The sequence below is a fragment of the Cantharellus anzutake genome (genome assembly GCF_015039405.1).
Source record: "Cantharellus anzutake strain C23 chromosome Unknown EI90scaffold_107, whole genome shotgun sequence".
In the NCBI taxonomy this organism is placed as follows: Eukaryota; Fungi; Basidiomycota; class Agaricomycetes; order Cantharellales; family Hydnaceae; genus Cantharellus; species Cantharellus anzutake.
In genome coordinates, this window is record NW_024067057.1 from 49,963 (window position 1) to 66,614 (window position 16,652).

The 16,652-nt window shown below is 50.7% G+C and overlaps 2 protein-coding genes across 2 annotated transcripts; one reads left to right on the forward strand and one right to left on the reverse strand.

The window, feature by feature from the left end:
* Positions 1-6,475: 6,475 nt before the first annotated feature.
* Positions 6,476-8,225, forward strand: EI90DRAFT_2943094 (UDP-N-acetylglucosamine-dolichyl; the record flags this gene model as incomplete). The annotated part of the gene is made up of 6 exons (XM_039055285.1): positions 6,476-6,702; positions 6,751-6,904; positions 6,953-7,169; positions 7,219-7,522; positions 7,581-7,775; positions 7,916-8,225. 6 exons carry the CDS (start codon positions 6,476-6,478, stop codon positions 8,223-8,225), a joined length of 1,407 nt encoding a protein of 468 aa, XP_038909515.1.
* Positions 8,226-8,279: 54 nt separating this feature from the next.
* Positions 8,280-10,879, reverse strand: EI90DRAFT_3133713 (uncharacterized protein; the record flags this gene model as incomplete). Its single annotated transcript, XM_039064593.1, has 10 exons — positions 8,280-8,634; positions 8,685-9,225; positions 9,288-9,445; positions 9,501-9,721; positions 9,781-9,890; positions 9,942-10,009; positions 10,071-10,195; positions 10,252-10,542; positions 10,591-10,715; positions 10,771-10,879. 10 exons carry the CDS (start codon positions 10,877-10,879, stop codon positions 8,280-8,282), a joined length of 2,103 nt encoding a protein of 700 aa, XP_038909516.1.
* Between the last annotated feature and the right edge of the window lie 5,773 nt (positions 10,880-16,652).

Here is a 16,652-nt window from a genome sequence, read left to right on the forward strand (position 1 = left end):
CGTTCATGTCCAAAAGTTTCACGGATGTAGAGCGCAACTACGAAGTGTACGATAAAGAGATGCTTGCAATCGTTGTAACGGGATTTGCCGGTGCACCCTAAACGAGCCAAATCCCGCGATTCTACTACCCTCAGCAAGCACCTCACATCCATCACATGTAACCCATGTCCACTCACACTCCTTACACATATTTCCTATTTTTCCTAATTTTTCTGATTTCATTTCCGGTGTCTAGAGCCAGATGTTTCCGTTTTCTTATTGTCATGTGATACTCTTTCCTTATTTATCTATCGGACTCTTCCGTGACCCGCTGTATAGTAGTAGAGAGTATCAGCACCACACTTGAGAGGACCAATATACCCCACCTCTTACCTGACCTCAGTGAGATTTCTATCCCCCTCCTTCCTGTTGCGAGTCTAGTTGGATAGACCCATTACATCGTCCGAGCCCTCGAGGAATGGCGACACTTCGTGGAAGGTGCTGAGGAGAAAGTCGAGATCTACACCGACCACCGTAACCTGGGCTACTTCCGGACGGCCCAGAGGTTAAATCGACGCCAGGCCAGATGGTCCCTTTTCCTCTCCTGCTTCCATTTCACCCTCGTCCACCGCCCAGGGAAGCTCATGGGGAAACCAGACGCACTCTCCCACCGCGCTGACCACCCGAAGGGAAGGGACGACAATGAGGGGCTGACCCTCCTCCAACCGGCCTGGTTCGAGGCCCGTGCGACGGAAGCAGTCTCAGTGGAGGGTGAGGAGGCGGATATCCTAGAGAGGGTACGAGGAGCGAGAGATCATGACGAACAGGTGGTAAAGGCCATGAGGGAACTGGGAGAAGGAACGTTGAGGTTGGACGAGTGGGAGAGACAGGGAGAGTTGATCCTCTCCCGGGGCAGGGTGTACGTTCCAAAAGACCCACAACTCCGCCACGATCTGGTACGGCTACACCACGACGCGCGGGCGACGGGACATCCAGGGCGATGGAAAACCCTAGAGCTCGTCTCCCGCGACTACTGGTGGCCTCGGATGGCAGAATATGTCGGGCGATACGTACGTGGATGCGACACCTGTAACCGCGTCAAACCCTTCCCCGCACGGAAGGTTGGGAAGCTCACCCCAAATAAAGTTCCCACCCACCGTTGGCAGGTGATCTCGGTAGACATGGTGGGAGAGCTCCCAGAGTCGAAAGGTTATAACGCCATCCTAGTTGTAGTGGACCGTCTGTCCAAACGCATCCACGCGATCCCCACTGTGACATCCGTGGACTCGGCTGGTATCGCCCGGCTCTTCCTAGAGCACGTCTGGAAGCACCACGGGCTCCCGGAAGAGATTCTTAGCGACAGAGGGAGTGCCTTCGTCTCGCGCTTCTCAAAAGAACTTGCAGATCTCCTGGGGGTCAAGCTAACCCCCTCAACGCCCTACCACCCCCAGACTGATGGACAGACAGAGCGGGTTAACCAGGAAATCGAGGCCTACCTTCGGGTGTTCATCAACCACCGCCAGGACGACTGGGCGGACTGGCTCCCACTGGCAGAATTTGCCTACAACAACCGCGTCCACTCGTCCACCCGTCGAACCCCCTTCGAGCTTGACACCGGGCAGCATCCCAGGATGGGGACGGAGCCCACACGTACGTCCGAGGTAGAAGCCGCCGACGCCTTCTCGTCCAGGATGATGAAGATGCAGGAAGAGGCGAAGGCGGCCCTGGAACACGCAGCGGATGAGATGGCCCGCTACTACGACCGAGGTCGAGAGACAGCCCCCAAGTACCAGGAAGGTGACCGAGTCTGGCTCAGCGCCCAAAACTATACGACTGACCGCCTGACCAAGAAGCTAGACCATAAGTGGTTAGGCCCCTTCAAAGTTGTCAAGGTCGTCTCCCCGGCTGCCGTCAAGCTCCAACTCACCGCACGGCAAAAGGGAATTCACCCAGTCGTATCTGTGACGAACGTAAGACCCTACCGCCCGGACGAGATCGCAGAACGACCCCCTGACCCCCGCCCAGGCCCAGAACTCGTAGATGGAGAGGAGGAATATGAAGTGGAAAAAATACTGGACTCTAAGTGGTTACGCCGGAAGCTCTGGTATTTAGTAAAGTTCACGGGTTGGCCGAACTCAGAGAATGAATGGCTCCCCTGAGACCAACTAATCCATGCCCCTGACCAGATCGAGGAGTTCCACCAAACACACCCCCATGCCCCAGGAAGGGAGAGAACGAACCCCCTGGCCGCTTCGAGGCGAAGCGGCTTAAGGAGGGGGTGATGTCAGGGCACACCCGCCTGACCCGGGCCCACCCGGGCCCACCCGGCCACACCACACCCGCTCCCCGCTGTCTATCCCCCTCCCCCCTCCTTCCTCCCTCTCCTCCCCCCTCTTTTCCCTTTTCTTTCCCCTTTCTTTATTTCATTCTTCTCATCCTCCTCTTCCTGTTTATTTCTTTCTATCTACACGGACCACCTTCCCTTGTATCGATGTACTATTGACCCGTCCGGCCCACACACCCCGGACGGCTTCCCACTGTGCCCAGCACGCGCACATGTAGCGGACGCTCTCGGGATCCCCCACGGGGACACCCGGATGCCTGCGGCTGCCTCCGAGGATGATGTGGCACCTGTCATGTGACTCAAGCCGCATGTACATAAATGTACCTGAAGTGGGAACCGAAGAAGTAACCTTCTTCTCACATTCTCCACTTCAGGTAAGTAGTATAGTTTTCCTCTTTAATAATAATAACACATTCTCCACTTCAGTCCGAGTGGCCAGGGACCACTGTCCCGGATCGGGCCCGCCAGTACGCATGCCCGCTCCACACCCCGCGATGGCCTCAGTGCCGGGCATTACCCCCGGGCCCTCTCGACCCCGGACGCGTCCCTGACAGTGGAGAGACATTGTCTAAGCCAAACTTTCTACTACCTGGATACTGGACGCTTCATGACTTGTGCTGAAGCTCAGGAGGTGGTCATGGATGATGCTGAACATCAACTGGTGCAGCCAGATTCACTGACTCCCTTCAATGATGGCTCTGATGAGCTGACATCAGGAACATTAGGGTTAAACCTGGGGCTTTTTTCTTGGCAGTTCTCAAGTCCTTGCTCGAGTTTTCCACCCATGCAATCTCATCACACAGTCTTCACTGACTCCAAGGGTGTCTATGTTGCTGTCAGGGCACGGACGGTTATCCGGCCGGCCCGGACCTCTATCCGGATAGGTTGAGTACCCGTAAGCCGATATCTGCGTGTGATTTGCCGTAGTTAGAACGCAGGCTGTATTCAATGCGCTATTTCCGCTATCGCGTCATCCCTCACCCGTTATCGCCCCCTTATCCGCATGATCTATTCTCCTATTTCATGTCGCTTCTCTATTGGCTACCATGTGTTCCCAGTGTAGCCGCGCTCTTATGAGTTGCGGAACTCATGTATATAAGGCCTTATCGCCAGCTGGGTTGGCCCCCCAGCTTTTACAACGACTAGTTTCCCGGGGAGATTCTTATGCGCGAACTGACACGCGGACTCTGACAGATTGTAAAAGCTACCCAACGTTGACAGCACTTTCCTAGCCCTCGACATCACCCTACTCACTACTCCTCCCCTCCCTATCATGTCCATGACACGACTATCTAAGGAGCAGCTCGATGCTATGGTCCGGCAGATTGCTGACGATCCAGATTTCATCAACTCCTTCGCTTCACTCATGTCCCAACGACAACCTATGACCCGCCCCCCTCGTAATCCCCCTTCCGCACCCTCTCAGGTGCGTACCCCTCAGGGACAACGAGGCCCCAGCCGCTCTACGAAGGCGCAAGGGAAGCGCCCCGCCCGCGCAGAGATCCGTACCACCACCACTACACCTCCGCCCCGTATCACCATGACAATTGGCATACCGGACGCCATTGTTGGGCATGTTATCGGGCGGGTGGGCGCTGGATTGAAACAGATCCAGGACTTTTCCCACGCGAAGGTCAACGTGTCCCCCCACGTAGGCCCTGGAGAATCGCGTGCTGTCACGCTTAGAGGAGAACCCAAGTGTATCGGGGATGCTCTCATCGCCCTCGGCCGCCGGATCGCTAAGAAACGTATCCGTACCCCTCGTCGTAAGCGCAAGCAAACGGCCGAGTCCTCTCTCCCTCCTCCTGCCCCAGCCGCTCCCGCCAATATGCCGCAACCGCCGCCACCGCAGGCCACCGCGAGCACCCCTAGGGCTCCTGCAGGACCCTCTTTCCTCTCTCAGGCCGCCAGCCAATCGACTCCATCCGCTGACCCCCCTCCCCCCACCTCTAGGCCCGCTACGTCGCAGCCGGGCCAGGCTACCCCTCGTGATCCGGACGCTATGGAGCTAGACCGGATCCGTACCAGGCAAACCGCACGTCGAGGAGGACGTCATCCGGATGCCCCTCCACTCCCCCCGGGTGGAGTGCCACGTTGAGAAACTAGTGGATTCCCGGGGCGCGAATCCTTGAAGAGGAGGTGATGTCAGGGCACGGACGGTTATCCAGCCGGCCCGGACCTCTATCCGGATAGGTTGAGTACCCGTAAGCCGATATCTGCATGTGATATGCTGTAGTTAGAACGCAGGCTGTATTCAATGCGCTATTTCCGCTATCGCGTCATCCCTCACCCGTTATCGCCCCCTTATCCACATGATCTATTCTCCTATTTCATGTCGCTTCTCTATCGGCTACCATGTGTTCCCAGTGTAGCCGCGCTCTTATGAGTTGCGGAACTCATGTATATAAGGCCTTATCGCCAGCTGGGTTGGCCCCCCAGCTTTTACAACGACTAGTTTCCCGGGGAGATTCTTACACGCGAACTGACGCGCGGACTCTGACAGTTGCCCTTGGATGCCATTCTCACTTTGTGAGATCGGAAGTCTAAATTTACCTGGTTTTTATTCAACCAGGGGGCACCAAATATGGCATCATATCTGTCAATGTTGATAACATTGAAGGAATGTTTTTCAACGTGGTTGTTGATCTCAATGTCCACATTCGTTCCAAGCAAGATTTTTGATCTTGTTCCTTTTGTCCCCATTTGGAGGATGACTGGATTCTCCAACTGGAGAATTGGGGTGTGGACTGCACGGACAAAGTCTGGCAATATTGCATCAGTTTCTGCCCCACTGTTGAATAGCACATAGGCTTTTATGCCTGCTATTTTGATGTGGGCTGTCAACGTTCTCTTAGTAGAGAGCGGTCTGTTCACAGGATATTTCCCCATGTCTTTCATCTGACAATGACTTTTGTTGTGAATCTCCATTCTTTTTTATTGTTGCTGCAGAGGTGACCTTGCCCTTGTGGGCATGTTTTGGTGCCATGGGTGCTACCAAGTCAGAAGGGCAAAGATGTTGTATGAGTTTGTGGTTTGTGTTTATTTTTAAACACACCTCATACACTTAAAAAAGTGTGAGGTCTTTGGGGTTGCTCAGCACACCAGTCCATAAGTGTTACAATGGTGTGTATTTTACAGTAGTGTTAAGTGGTAACCAGAAGTTGCCACTTAACCACATGACTCTAAGTACACCCTTGTTACATAAGACTCAGGGTTCAGGGCTATTGCCCTGACAGAGATGTTCATGGGGAATCTTCCCTCTTTTTTCCTTTTCAATTTTAAAATCAGCCTTGGAGGTTTCCTGATGCCATGGTTTGCCCATGTCAACTTTCATAATTAGTCAATAGTCACTCTGTTCCACTGCCCTCAGATATGGTCCTTTCTACACTTACCACATCATCGAAATTGTCAAATGTGTCTCATATAATCCATAAAGTACCACCACATCATTTTCATCAGCTGTTGGATGGTTGTTGTAAGGTAGGCAACATACAGAAGTTATGACTATCCAGAAGCAAATATGTTTGTTCATGCATATCAACACTCATCCTCACCACAACCCCTAGGGTACTAAATAAATCCTGGAAGTGGTGTAGGAGGACCTATTCTACAACTCCTTGGTTTCTCTCAGGTCAAAATGAAATGTGATTTTTTTCTGTGAATTCACTAAGCCTCCAATATGTTTCCATTCACTGAATTTCCATTTTCTATCCAAGTACTTTGGAAACTTCTTGCCGCTCTGAGAGCACGTGAGCTTCCATTTATGGAAAGTCAATTCAATCTAGCCACAATTCATTGGGGTCACTAATCACATGCCCACGGAATGGTTGGGTCAGAGCCGACAAAAAGCTCTTTGGTGGAGGCATTTTAAGCCCCACTATTAACTCATGTAGCTTGTGTAGCTGCTGCAAGATATAGAGATGAGACAAAAAACCCCAGGTCACATGGACACCAAGGATTTTTGCCGTCACAGCCACACAAATGAACTGATCGGAACTTACCGTAATAGTCATAACTTCTGTATGTCGCCTACCTTAAAAAATGCCATGAAACATTTCCTAAACGATATACGGGATTTTCCGACAACTCATGCCGAGTTCCACGTGAGTGTGGGAATCAGACTGAACGCCACGCAGACCAACTCCAAAACGTATGTTGCGTAGGTGGAGCATCGAGGGGGCGCTCGTCCCTCTTTCCTTGTCGTGTATTGCATACCCCTTTTGGAGAAACAACCTCGTCCTCCCAACACTCTATGCATCGCTGGGCTATGGCTTACTGGCATTAATTTGCTCGCTGAAGCTAATTCCTATTTTGAGTCCTATATTCAAAGCAAGGGGTTTGAGGGGAAGGGACAGGTTAAAACTCAATCAGCATGAGTTGTAGGTTGTGGCCTTTCGAATTGATGCCTTATATTGAACCTATGACAGACCAGAGTCGATGGGTGTAATATGTGCTTCGATTTACGTGGCTTTAATGATACTCTTTATTCCCTTCGTCTTCACAGACGTCCTCTTCAGCCGGCAAGCACCAGCTCAAAGCACCCTTTCTGCGGTTGGACAGGCTGAATTTCCTCAACAACAGGTTCGTTTGATTGCAGCGAATCCCACTCTTACTGTTGACTTGTTCTAGCTGTCTGTGTTCCTTGCAGCTTTGCTTTCCTTGCTGTCGGCAACACTTCTGGGTTTTTTGGATGATGTTTTTGACATCCGCTGGAGATATAAACTTCCTATTCCTCTCATCGCATCCATACCACTCCTCCTTGTCTACTACGCAGAGAGGGGGAACACTCACATAGTTGTCCCAAAACAGTTGAGGGTGTTATTCGGGAGAACAATCTTGAATTTGGGTTTGTGGCTTTCCCGAACCGCTGACTTCTTGCTCAACAATTACCCCAGGACCCTTGTACTACGTTTACATGGCCCTTCTCTCAACCTTCTGCACCAACTCTATCAACATATTGGCAGGAATCAATGGAATTGAGGCATCTCAGTCCCTAGTGATTGCCTGCTCCGTCGCCCTCAATGATCTTCTGTACCTTCCTTTACCCTTCACTTTCAAACTACAAGGATTTTCCTTTGGCGGTATTTATGGCGCTGGGATGGCATGGGGAAGCCGTGACCTCGTAGAGCGTCATCTGTTGAGCTTATATTTCATGTTGCCTTTAATCGGCGTGTGTGCAGGGTTTCTCCGATTTAATTGGTGTGTTGCCCAAGTAAATGCCAGCCATCGAATCCTAAATCGCATAACATCCACTCAGGTATCCTGCGACAGCATTTCCCGGTGACACGCTCTGCTACTTCTGTGGTATGGCGTTCGCGGTGGTAGGCATCTTAGGCCATTTCAGCAAAACACTGCTGCTCTTCTTCCTGCCCCAAATATTCAATTTTCTGCTGAGTTGCCCCCAACTTTTCGGATTGGTGCCTTGTCCCCGCCATCGCATGCCCAGGTATGAGTTTGTTGCCACAAAGAGTAATAAACAACCCTTACATTCACTTCTAAACCGTTATTCAGCTTGGTTGGCCCTGATCAGCAAATGAGAAGCGCCCTTTCTAATCAACCTATAGACCAGAATGAACCCTTACCAATTAATAGTCTCCGGGACCCTCCCTTCTTATTTCCCTCGCTAACTGTCTTCAAAGGCTCCCCATCAGCATTGGCGACAAGGATCCTGGAGACACTCTCTGTGCTTGGGTTCGCCAGGGTGACAAGAGATGTATCGACACGCAATATCACATCTACCACCAACTTGACATTATTAAACATCATTTTAATTCGGACAGGCCCTATCACAGAGGCTGAATTGACGAAGATGTGTGTTCTACTCCAGATCACTGGAAGTTTGATTGCCTACATTGTACGCTACGGCCTAGCAGGACTCCTTTATGATGGAGATAGGCATTGAGATATTATTGCCCCGAAATATACATAGCGTATTGTAAGGGGAGAAAAGGTGGCATCAGAAATCCATTGGCTCATCAACAAGCAACAATCCCTCGTCTTCGAGTATTCGGTCTTCCACAGTCGCATGATGCCGCCGATCAGAACTCATTGGCTCCAATACCTCAATCTCACCATCCGAAAAATCATTCGCATGGTGTGTCTTGAATTTCTTCGCAGAATGAACGGCCTGGGCACCATCTCCATTCACGTCAGACGCCGAGCGTTTTATAGTTGTACTCTTGGATGGACTCGAAATGGGTTTGACGGGAGAAAAGACAGGGGACGGGAGTGGAGGCGGCAAACCCTGCCTTGGAGGAGGTAAGGTGCAGGGTGGAAGAATGAAATTGACCTCCTTTGTTGAATGGTTTGGGCTGTAGGTACACGTAAGCAGAGATTTGGATATCTTCACAGGCTGACTCACGGGAACCTTGAGATAGCAAGAACCACGTTCCCCAGCTTCTCTTCTTCGTCGACGAGCGTGACAAATTTCCCGTACCCGCAATTAAGGTCTGCAAGACTACGAGTATGGTTGTCGGTCCAGTCAGGCTCACTCAAGACTCGACCCTCTTCAAACACGCTAACCTCCCGTGGTTCCTCTCCCCAAGACGATGCCTCTGCGTCTAAGAGCGCGTTCACCAATTCGCCTAGTGTAACACGATCTACATCACAGGGAACGGCCAAGTACGTATCACGACACACGGCGCACTGTGGGTTGGGAGACATCGTTACGAACGCTCCAAGAGGAGAGGCGGGTCGACCGCTTTGAATGAAGACATTGCGCGCAGCAAATGGCTCGCTTCCATACGCATGTCCTGATAACCCTTGGGGCGTTCGGGGCGGTCCCTGTATCACGGGCGGATTTACAGGGAACGCACGCAAAAGATGGAAAGCTTGCAGAACGACTAAACCAGCTATGATAGCATTAGTTGTTGCAATAGCTGGAATGATATTTCCGGCCATTTCTATGGATTGAGCATGAGAGGAGGCAACATTGAAGAGATGAAGTGGAACCAAGACTACTGACCCTTAACTTGCCATCGGGTTAAGGTGGGTATTCCATACGCCCACGCTCTGAGGTTGGCTGTTGCAGTGACGAAGTCAAGTGAGTCGTCATCATCTTTGTCAAAGCTCAGAGCAGTTCTATGTTGGCCAGCACGAAGTCGTTGTGCGAGGTTCCAAAGACTAGGCTGCACATCAATATTTTTCGACTCGAGTATGACATTCACAATGAAAGCACCTGCGATCAAACAATTTCACATTGTCCAATAGACTCAATTGTCGCTGGTCTTTGAGCGTGGTGATCCCCGAATTCAGTTGCAAGTCATCACGATGTGTGACACCGATAGAGGAACCAGCAGTATCAGTGAGGATTGCATCGTGGTCTAGGGCCACTGGAGGTCTGCGATGCTTCCACATGTCATGCATGGCCAACAGTCGTTCAATGTCTTGACGAAAAACCTGGCATGGGAGGCATCATCGGCATCCCGTATTGCATTGTCGGAAAACTGAAGCCAGACCTTGTCAAACGCCAGTTTGGCCGCATTGTCTACAGCACCAGATGAGACAATGGTGCTCCTAACAGTTTGGAATGAGGCTACCTCTTCCCGTAACTGGGCAATTTCGGTTGCTGGGTTATCCATCAATATAAGGCGCGCATATTCCTCTAATGCCCACGCACCATTTTCGCCTGCAGCAAGGGCGGCGTCTAGTTCAGACGTATCTTCCTCAATCTCTCCAAATAATTGTCTAGAGCGATCAAGGTCAATAAGAGAAGCTGAACGACAACAGTGACTCATGATGGGCCTACGGGAATAGATACGATTTCGCCCACACGATGCAATGTATTGGTGTACTTGGAGTAGAACGGATGGTACAAACAGGGAAACTTTTCGGTGTTGGTTTCGGGATACAATCGAAGCATTCGGTTTTCTCCTGCACTTGCAAAGTCAGAAAATTGTTCGACGTGTACTAGGCAGCTGGCTGCACACCTTCATCAGCGGCTGAACTTGGCCAAGATAGCCCGCTGTTCCGGACTCAATTAAAGGGATTCCCGCAGCGATGCACATGCGATTGACGTGGCGACGCGCATCTAGCCACTGTGCTTCAAGACCCGGCAAAGCCAGGAAATGGAATATCTGCTCACCAATGTTGTCCAGTGCATTCATAACAACATGAAACGCTTTGAACCATGTCAGGTCATACTGTGAGTCTTTGATGTTTCCACAAATAGGGAGTATCTTGGCACCCGGGTTGAACATGGACGCTGTTTGCGCTGCTACCTGCTCAATCCTCAGCTCCACGTATTAATTACAGAACAGTACACCTACCAGCGCCTTGGGACTTTTAACATCTTTCTGACGAAACAAAAATTGCCTGTTCAAGTTTGAGAGATCAATGGTGTCCAAATCGAGAAGGGTGATATCTCGAAACCCTGAGAGCACAACATTCTTCACTGTAAACGCATTTGAGTAGGAAAGAACATATTGGAACAAGATCTAACACTATACCGAGCTCGCATCCAATTCCGCCGGCGCCGACGATAAGGACACGTGTTTCAGACAATGACTTGTGTAACTCATTCCCAAGAACTGCAGTTACATGACCATCGCGAGGCATGATGGTTGCCTGCGCAGAGAGTGTCTATCAGATTCCCCCACTCACGTGGAACCGATGGAGAGCCAGGTGATCCATTTCGGAAATATCCGAAGAGGCTGTGCGAGTCGCGTGCTGTTACGGTTCAACATAACACCGATGGAATTAGTTCGGGTCCAAGCATCTCACCCAAATCAGAAGTCTCGCCCATTGTTGCATTCCGCCCGACAACCAGCTTAGTAGTTTGTGTATATAATGCGGTTGAGTAAGGAGTAGTCCCTCAACTGGTCAATGCAGGTTACTTGCCTCAAATTGACTTGTGTTCTTAGTCTTGTTCTCATGATCTGAGCTCTCTTGCTTCCACCTCACTTGATCCTAAGTTCTAGCTCTGTGAGGCTCATAACAGTGTGGGGGATGTTACTGTGGGTTTGTCAGAAACAGTGTTCAAAGGTATTTGCAGGAAGCGGAGCGGAGTATCTTAGACTGAAGCAGAAGTAAGAAGAAGGTTGCTTCTTTGGTTCTGCTTCAGCTCAGTTTATATACAGGTGGAAACAGGTCATGTGGGGAGTGCCAGTCAGCCTTGGGTGGAGCTGGGCTATTGCAGGCAGTTTCACAGGCGATCCTGAATATTAGAAGAGAGATATACAAGTAGGAATGTGTCAGGGCACACCTGCCTGACCCGGCTCCGCCCGGCCCAACCTGACCCGGTACCCCGCCAGTCCACCCTTCCTTACCCCCTCCCCCTTTCCCTTCTTCCCCCTCATCCTCCCCTCCTCAGTTTCTCCTTATCTTACTTCCCCTTTATTCTCTCTTTATTCTACATGGACGACTTTCCCTGTATCAATGTACAACTGACCCATCTGCAGCGCGCCCACCATGTACCCGGCCCGGGCACCTCGGGCGACTTCCCGCTGTGCCCAGCACGCGCGCCTGCACCGGATACCCTCGGGATCTCCCACGGAGACACCCGGGTGGTTACGGCTGTGTGCGAGGGTGACGTGGCATCCGTCATGTGATCCAAGCCGCATGTATATAAACGAACCTGAAGTGGGAACCGAAGAAGTAGCCTTCTTCTCAACTTTCCACTTCAGTCTAAGTGGCCAGGGACTACTGTCCCACATCGGGCCTGTCAGTACGCACGCCCGATCCGCCCCCCGCCAGGCTCTCGGTCCCGGACGCTATACCCGGACCCCCTCGACCCCGGACGAGTCCCTGACAGAATGCACGGCACATCCAGTGGTGTAGCACCTATGTGGGGTGCTCAGTGTTGGACACGTCTGCACTACGAATGTGAGGAAGAAGGGGGGTCATTGTCAGGGCAATAGCCCCGAACCCTGAGCCATATGTAATTAAAGATACATATAGTCACGAGGGTAAGCGGTAACCTCCAGTTAACTGCTTACACACCACCGTAAAATACACACCATTGTATCACTTATGGCTCTGTGTGCTGAGCTACTGTCACGACCCGGCAATTCCCACGGTCAGGTGATCACTCCCCACACCTTCTCCCTCCCCTGCTTTGACCCCGTCAACCCCGCTGCCTGCCCGACGCCGCCTGAACAAGCCCGTCACCCTTCCCCGTCACCACTACCTGTTTCCATGGCCCATCACAGGCCTACGAGTCTTTCTCTACCACGCTTGTTTCCTTGACAGCTGTACATGGCTGTCCTTCTCCCACACTCTTTGTTTGTTTTCGTTTCTTCTTAACCCCACCTGCAATCTCCGTGAGATCTGGCGACTTAATTCCATTCATTCCGTTATACTTAAATACCGGTTGTACACTACCTCGTACTTTAGTTCGAAAATCAACTAGGGTTACCCCCTGCACCCTCTGTCTGACCCAGTCGCACCTCCTGCCTCCTGAAATATCGGGGCCACGTCAAGTACGAGGCACAACGCTCACGAACGAGTCGTTGAAGCCGAAACCCCGTTCCGCTGCGATTGTCATCCCCGCCCTTGACGGGCTGTTACGCCGAAGTAGCGGACCTTAACGGTCGCCGACAGCGAGTCACGGTAACGTTTTCCCACGCCCTGACAGCTACCCACTGAGACCTCACACTTTTTTAAGTGTATGAGGTGTGTTTTACAACACAACCCACTAAAAAACTTATCAATCTTAACATCTTGACTTGGTAGTGCCAATGGTGCCTAAACACGCCCACAAGGGCAAGGTCATGTCTGCAGCGACGATAAAAAGAAACGAGTGGTTCATCAAGAAACCGCAATCTCCCATCATGGGAGATTCAAATCAGCAGCCGTCATCAGATGATGACAAGGATCAACATGATCCAAAAACAGCAACCACCTCAGGGCTGGCCCCTGAAGGTTTTAGAAACTTATGTGGAGTAAGTGCAGGGCCCAATACCCCTAGAACTCTACATCATACCGATCTAACCCAAGCTGGGGAAGATCCCTCACCTCCTCAGGAGGTGATCGACTTGTGCAATAAATGTGTAAGTGCCAAATGATCAGCCTGAAAAGCTGATTGGATAGAGTCGCAGGAAACTCCAGGGCCCCATTATCCCCTGGAGTCCTCCCCCATGTCCCCAAGTCAAGCCCCAAAGGCAGACAAAGGGAAACAGAGGGAAGAGCCTCCATGTCAGCTATCCGAAAAACTACTGGACTTGTTCCAGGTTCCATCTGAATGGAGGATGGAAAACGAAGACCAACTTCTTCTCAGGCTGGAAGCCCGAGAAGGCGTGAAAAAATGCCCTGAGAGCAGGATCTCCCAGAGCGCAGAAGCTCCAAAAGAACTTCCGCTGTTTACACTACCCCATGCCATGCCAGACAAGGCAAGGTCACCAACCTCGGAGGAGGTCTCCGAGATAATGAAGAGGAGGCAATCTGAAATGAGGGAGTCCGCTGAGGAAGCCTTACGGAAAAGTAAGGAAAAACCAGCAAACAGACCCCTCTATGAAAGGGAAGCACCCTCCGCAACGGCCTCACCTAAACAAAGCAAGCATGGAGTGTTCACTCCAAGAACCCCTTCTGGAACCCCCAGAAGCGGCAATGTCAACTGGGGAGAGTCACTGCTCGCCCAACCAAACTTCCTCCTGGAAAACCAGGAATCACGCATAATAAATGCAATAAACTCAATCCAAAAAAAGATTGAGGAAATGAACCACAATAGTACGGCTCGTCTAGAGATAACTCTAGAAAGAATGGCCAACACAATCAACATGTTGACTGAAAAAATCAGCGAACAGACGGACTTGCTGAAGGAGATAAACTTCTCACAAAAAAGTGAGGAAACAAATAAACACCCCTGGACCACGGGCCAGGACATAAATAAAACTCGTGAAAAATTCATGAAAAGAACCACCAGTGAAAGCACACTGGAATATCATCAGCAACTCGACAGAGACACTAAGGAGATCCTTCTCCCAAGGATAGGAGAAGACGATGCCGAAAGAAGGCATTGTTCAGAAATTAGGAGGAGAATTGGCATGTACCAAAGGTTCGGCCAAACGTCCACTTACGATGGACCTCTCGAACAGAGAGGTAACTCAACCACACTCTCTCAAAACAATGAGAGAATCCAAATACAACTTCAGGCAAATTCGCCTGAAACCAAAGAAACGCTGCAAGGAAGATTTCCCCCAGCGAAAACCCCCCCAAAGGAGAGATCTTCATTGGATAGCGACCCCACGAAGGCAGGGGAGCAAGAGGAGTACCTGGAGAAATGGTACGAAAAAGCCATAAGAATGGCCGAAGTGAGAATACTCACTCCCTACCCAGAAGGAGCGAAGCCTGAAGCCCTAAAAAATGGGCCAGCATTCCCTGACAAGAAATGGTCAGGGGAGAACGACATGGAATCGTTCTGGCAGTGGTTCACAGAACTACTGGGATTCCTCGCTTCGTGAGGATGCAAAGGTCCCCAATTCAACAAAGTCCATCTGGACTGCTTGATTCGTGGATTAGGGGGACCCGCGTTTGACCTCGGAATAAGACTCCGAGACGAAACTCTCCTCAGAGGAGACGAGGGCATGTTCCTCAAAGTTCTCAACATATTGATGAGAACTTTCATTAAAGCCTCTGCCACGTTGAACGCGACAAAGAAGTACCGCAACGTCAAATATGAAGCGGAAAAAGGCCTAAAACAGTTCTACTTAGAACTGTCTAAAGCAGCGTCCCAGATGGTGACGCCGCCAGACCAGGCATCCTTCAACACCAGGTTCCTAAACTACATTCCCCTCGAATGGAAGAGGGAAATGATCGCTCATGATAGAATCAGAGCAGACTTCTCCTCAAACGAGGAGATGTTAAAAGCAATATCTCGTGTAGACGAGATAATTGATGGGCTGAAGATGTCTTCAGCCTACAAATCAGGATACTATACCCGAACAACTACCACGGCAACCACGAGCCGCGGTAGAGCCCTCCCATCAGGAAAGAAGGCTGAAGAGCTGAAACCCAGATGGAAAGAGGATACATCCTCGAAAAACTCGAGGAAAACTGACCAAAAGTCAGTTCCAATTTGCGGCAAATGCGGCAAAATAGGGCAAACGAAAGATTGCCCAAGACACAATGTAACGAGCGATGAAAAACCAAGGCACATAGCCACCATGGAGATCGCGACCACAACAGAAGAAGAGTCAGAAGACTCATCAGACGAGAAACCAGAGAACAACTCTGATAACTCCAGAGCATCAAGCTTCGAAGTAGAGGACCCATATGAAGGACCTCAATACTCACCCGACGCAGAGGGTGAGGAAGTCAACATTGGGACCATAAGGATGGGCCCAATGTCAGTCGTCAATCACGACGACATAAATTACAAAATCAAACTGGCTGTAGCACGCCAGTTAGAAAACATGGCAGACGAAAAAGTCACCAAAGCCTTGGTGGAAGCACTAAGAAAAGATGCCTTGGGGAAATACACCAAAGTACCCAAGGAAAACAAGGAGAAAGGGAAGAAGGACCAAAAGTCCATTGAAACCCAGACCCCCTTGTTTGATGTGAAATTCCGCATCTCGAAAGACGCAGGGAAATACCCTGCAAACAGACCGCTCTCAACAAAGAGAACACTGACGGCTCACATAAAAATAGCAGGCATAAAAGCCTATGTGCTATTCGACAGTGGAGCTGAAACAGACGCTATATCGCCGGACTTTGTCTGCACAATCCACATCCCAATTGGAGAACCCAGTCATCCTTCAAATGGGGACGAAAGGAACAAGATCACAGATCCTGTTCGGAACAAACGTGGATGTTGAGATCAATGGCCACGTAGAAAAACACTACTTCGATGTAATTAACATCGATAGATATGATGCCATATTCGGTGCCCCCTGGTTAAATAAAAACCAGGTAAGCTTAGACTTCCGGTCCCACAAAGTGAGAATGGTGAACAAGGGCAACATAGATACCCTTGGAGTCAGCAAAGACCATGTGACAAGATCACACGGATGGAAAACTCGAGCAAGAGCTCGAGAACAACCAAAAAAGAAGCCCCCCTGACAGGGAGGCAGGATTGAAACACACCTCAGGGTAATCGAAAGAAAGTACCCTGAAGGTTGGCCCAATCTGTCAGGGGACGACTCCCGGGTCCCCATGACCCTCCCCCATGGCCCACAGCCTCTGGTCTGGCCAGCCCTATCCAGGGCACAATCTATGTGGGTAAGGAGATGAATAGATAAAGGCAAGTAAGATACAACTTGCCTACTGTGGGTAAGAAGATGAGAAGGAAGCTAACTTCTCATCTTCCCACAGTGGCCACCATATCAGGAAAACTTCCGGGGATACCCGGAAGTCACATGAAGGAGTAGGAACCGGGCCTGGAGCATGCAGCGGG